The sequence below is a fragment of the Coenobita brevimanus genome, chromosome 62, assembly GCF_032717465.1.
Source record: "Coenobita brevimanus isolate Jiangsu-jjx chromosome 62, ASM3271746v2, whole genome shotgun sequence".
NCBI classification, from domain to species: Eukaryota; Metazoa; Arthropoda; class Malacostraca; order Decapoda; family Coenobitidae; genus Coenobita; species Coenobita brevimanus.
In genome coordinates, this window is record NC_137015.1 from 15,292,282 (window position 1) to 15,297,003 (window position 4,722).

At 46.9% G+C, this 4,722-nt stretch overlaps 1 protein-coding gene across 1 annotated transcript; it reads left to right on the forward strand.

Moving 5' to 3' along the window:
• The first annotated feature begins 318 nt into the window (after positions 1 to 318).
• LOC145403995 (uncharacterized) lies at positions 319 to 4,710 on the forward strand. The gene has a single exon (XM_080275601.1). It carries the CDS (start codon positions 319 to 321, stop codon positions 4,708 to 4,710), a length of 4,392 nt encoding a protein of 1,463 aa, XP_080131727.1.
• Positions 4,711 to 4,722: the final 12 nt, after the last annotated feature.

Consider the following 4,722-nt stretch of genomic DNA (forward strand, 5'->3'; position numbering starts at 1 on the left):
CGCTACGTTCCCGTGTGTGGTGGAAGGTTTATTGTCCCACTAGGTGAAGTGGTTTACTGATATTTGAGTGATTACACTATCTAGCTAGCTAGCTTATTTTCGTTGTCCTTCCCTTCTCGCCGCCATCATGTTTGTGTTGGAAGATTTTGTTTCTAATCCTACAGTGACTGCTCTTTCTAGGTTAACCAAGGTTCAGTGGGAAGTGCTGGCAGCTTATTATAAGCTTGAGCTTCGTCCTAGGTTGAAGAAAGATGATATAAAGCAGTTAGTACTTGCACACATGGTGAGGAGGAAATTTTCAGTGAGGAAGAAGTGAACATGTTGGAACATCCTAGTGATTTGATGGCTTTGAGGAAAATTGAGCTGGAGGAAAAAAGGCTTGAGGTTGAGAGGATGAAAGCGGACAATGACAGAATCCGTCTCTCTCGTAGTCCCACATCGCCTGAGTGTGAGCCAGATTCCTTCAAAATTGCTGCAGCATTAAAGTTTGTTCCTAAATTTAATGAGGAGGATCCAGACGATTTTTTCACTCATTTTGAGAAGTCGGCTGAGCTCCATTCTTGGCCCCAGGATAAGTGGGTGTTGCTAATACATAGCTCATTTACTGGTAGAGCTCAGGAAGTGTTTACCGCACTGGATGCCACTCAAATTGAAGATTATTATTTTGTAAAAAAAACTGTATTGCATGCATACAAGAAAGTGCCCGAAGCTTATCGGCAACAGTTCCGCCGCTGCCGTAAGACAGAGGGACAGACTTATGTAGAATTTATCCGCCGCAAACAACGACTTTGTAAAAAATGGGTTGAGAGTGAGTTGACTAGTTTGACAGTTGAGGGCTTGCTGGAGTTGTTTGTGCTGGAGGAAGTGAAATCTTGCCTCCCAGCTAGAGTAAGGTCACATGTGGAGGAAAAAGGGTTATGTACGTTATCTGAGGCTGGCATTGCTGCCGATCATTTCTCCCTAACTAATAGTGAACCCTTCCACAAGTACAGGTTGACTGCTCCCCAGCATAAGCCAGCCAGCACTTCACAGAGTGAACGGCCCCTGAATAAGAAGCTGACGGAGACCCAGGGACCTTCTTTTAAGCTTGATCCCACTGGTGAGTGCGCTGGTGAGGAGGCTCGTGGAGTTACTAATCAAGACGTGAGGAGGTCTCTCTTCTGTAGGTACTGTAAGAAGCCTGGCCACATCATAAAAGACTGTAGGAAGTTGGCCAGTAAGTACAGCCCCACCCAGGGCAATGCAGTTCTCCATGCCAGTGCACTCACCCAACCAGTGGAGGTGAGTGACCCGCAGGTTAGTGATTTACTTGTTTCGGGGCCATGTGAACATTCAGGTGATTCCCTTGAAGTACCCTCATCATTTAAACCATTCTGCTCGAGAGGTGTAGTATCAAAACATGAGTCCAGTAGATTCTCGGCTCCTGTTGTTGTGTTGCGTGACACTGGATCTGATCTATCTTTCATTTTAAAGGAAGATGTTCCCAATTTTGATTGTTATACAGGTGAGACTGTACTAGTGTCTGGTCTGCCAGGAGAGGCTAGATATCCCCTTTGCTCAGTGTATCTTCGGTCTGTGTTTGTCACAGGTCCTGTACTACTAGCTGTAGTAGATCACCTCCCCGTTAGGAACATTTCAGTATTAATTGGCAATGATTTAGCTGGTTCCCAGGTTACCGCTAACCCCATCGTTTCAGACAAACCTGTTGATATCAACAACACTACTGACTTAGAGCTGAAACACCCTAATCTCTTCCCAACTTGTGCTGTTACTCGTAGTCAGAGCCAGAGGTTGTTGGACGCACATACCCCTGCTGTAGAGCCAGAGGAAAACACACCCGAGGGAGATGTTTCCCTTGCGGAATTGTTTGACGATACACTCAGTAAGTCTAGTTCTGGTCTCCTTGACTTTGGTAGCACCCCTATCACAAGGGAGAGATTAATTCAGGAACAGTCTAGTGACCCCGAATGTAAGTTGTTTCTTGCACAGCTTACTGAAGGTAATGAAATAGATGAGGTTCCACACTGTTTTTATCTCAATTTGGGGGTGTTGATGCGTAAATTCAGACCATCTAAGGCTCCTGCCAATCACACGTGGGAGACAGTCCATCAGATCGTCGTCCCAAAATCTCTACGTATAGAGATATTGAAGGTGGCACATGATGGGGTGGGTGGACACCTGGGAGTCCGTAAGACTTACCACAAGATTTTGTCTCATTTTTACTGGCCAAAGTTGATGAAAGATGTTAGTACCTATTGCCGTACCTGTCATGTGTGTCAGATTAGTGGCAAACCAGGCACTGAAGTCAATCCTGCACCCCTTCAGCCCATTCCTGTCATGGAGGAGCCCTTTAGTAAGGTAATTGTTGATTGTGTGGGCCCTCTCCCAAGGAGCAAACGCGGGAATCAGTATTTATTAACCATAATGGATGTTGCCACTCGTTACCCTGAGGCCATACCTCTCCGTAGTATCACTAGTAGGAATGTTGTCAGGGCCCTGATCAAGTTCTTCACACAGGTTGGGTTACCTGCCATCGTGCAGTCCGACCAAGGGTCTAACTTCACCTCCAGGCTGTTTCAGCAAGTGATGAGGGCCCTGGGAGTCCGTCAGTGTAAGTCAACCGCTTACCATCCACAGAGTCAAGGAGCCCTGGAACGTTTCCATTCTACCATTAAGACTATGATACGTACTTATTGTTTGGAAACGGGTCAGGAATGGGATGAGGCTATTGATCTTTTATTGTTTTCAATTAGAGATAGTGTAAATGAGAGTCTAGGTTTCACCCCGTTTCAACTCATTTATGGACACCAGGTCCGTGGTCCTCTCAAAGTCTTGAAAGAATGCTGGTTAAATGACGAGAGTACTGTACCGATTGCTGCATATGTAACTCAGTTCCGCTCCAACTTGCAGCGTGCCTTAAAGTTTGCCCATTCTAATCTCAGTCATGCTCAAATACGAATGAAAGACAATTATGACAAAATTCACAAGGCACAATCCCGCATTTTTCATGTTGGTGATCAAGTTTTAGCTCTGCTACCAGTACCAAAGCAGCCTCTTCAGTCTCGGTACTCTGGGCCATATCATGTTTTGAAGCGGGTTGGAGACCTTAATTATATCATTGCTACGCCAGAGAGGCGGAAGAAAAGGCGAAGTGTCCATGTCAATTTGTTGAAAATGTATCACTCTCGTGACCAATCACAAGGAGGGGAAGTGGAACAGGTCACCTTAACAGGAACTAGAGTAGTGGAAAAGTCAGAGGAAAATGACCCTACACCATTCGTAGGCAGTAAGCTGTCAAATCGTGAAATTCTAACAAATCTTTTGAGTAAATTAGAGCATCTGCCCCCCACCCAGGCAGGCGATATTGACTGTCTTCTACAGGAGCATCCAGACCTCTTTGGTGACACCCCTCGGCTCTGTACCCTGCTGCCCCATGATGTGGATGTTCAAGGAGCCCCTCCGATCCGACAAGCTCCATACCGTCTCAGTGCCGAGAAGAGGGAATTCCTGCAGTCCGAGGTGCAGAGGCTAAAAGAGCAAGGTTTGATCCGTCCAAGTATGAGTCCCTGGGCCTCACCTGTAGTATTAGTCCCCAAGGCTGGAGGAAGTTACCGCCTTTGTGTAGATTATAGGAAGGTCAATGCTGTTACCCTGCCCGACTCCTTTCCACTACCCAGAATGGATGACATTATTGATGACCTAGGAGCGGCCCGCTACGTCACTAAGCTTGATCTCCTCCAAGGGTATTACCAAGTGCCCTTGACAGAACAAGCCAAGTCAATCTCTGCCTTTGTCACTCCAAGCGGCCTTTGGGAATTTCTAGTTCTTCCCTTTGGCATGCGGAATGCCCCGGCCACATTCCAAAGACTAATGAACAATTTGATTGCAGAGTTGCCTGGCGTCCGTGTGTACCTAGATGACTTAGTTGTCTGGAGTGATAATTGGAAGGAACACCTTGAGAGGCTGCGAAAGCTCTTTGATGTCCTGGAGGAGGCCAATCTCACAGTGAACCTCGCCAAGAGTGAGTTTGGGCACGCCCACGTCGTGTTCCTGGGGCATGTGGTTGGGCAGGGCCAGCTAGCCCCTGTTGATGCAAAGGTGGATGCCATCTTACAATATCCACCACCAGCTGACCGAAAGTCTACCATGAGGTTCCTTGGGATGGTGGGTTACTATCGTCGTTTCTGCAGGAACTTTGCCCAGGTCGCTGCTCCCCTTACGGATCAACTTAGCTCCAAGAAGACGTTCCATTGGACAAATGAATGTCAGCGGGCATTTGAGGGTTTGAAGGCCCTGCTGGCTTGTGCTCCTGTGCTCCGAACCCCGGACCCACATTGGCCCTTCATCATTAGAGTCGATGCAAGTGATGTAGGGATGGGGGCAGTGCTCTTGCAAGAATATTGTGAAGTGTTACATCCCGTATGCTACTTTTCCCAAAAGTTTAAGGTTTATCAAAAGGCTTATGCCACCGTTGAAAAGGAGGCTCTTGGAATTGTCATGGCAATAGAAAAATTTGAAGTATATCTGTCCAGTAGCGCATTCCCCATCACGGTGTTCACAGACCACAACCCCCTTGTGTTTATTGAAAAGGTCAAGTTTAAGAATGCTCGAGTGCTGAGATGGGCTCTAGCCTTGCAACCGTATAATATAAAACTGCAGCATATTCGTGGCAAGGACAATACCATTGCAGATGCATTGTCAAGAGTGTGAACAGAGTGTAGG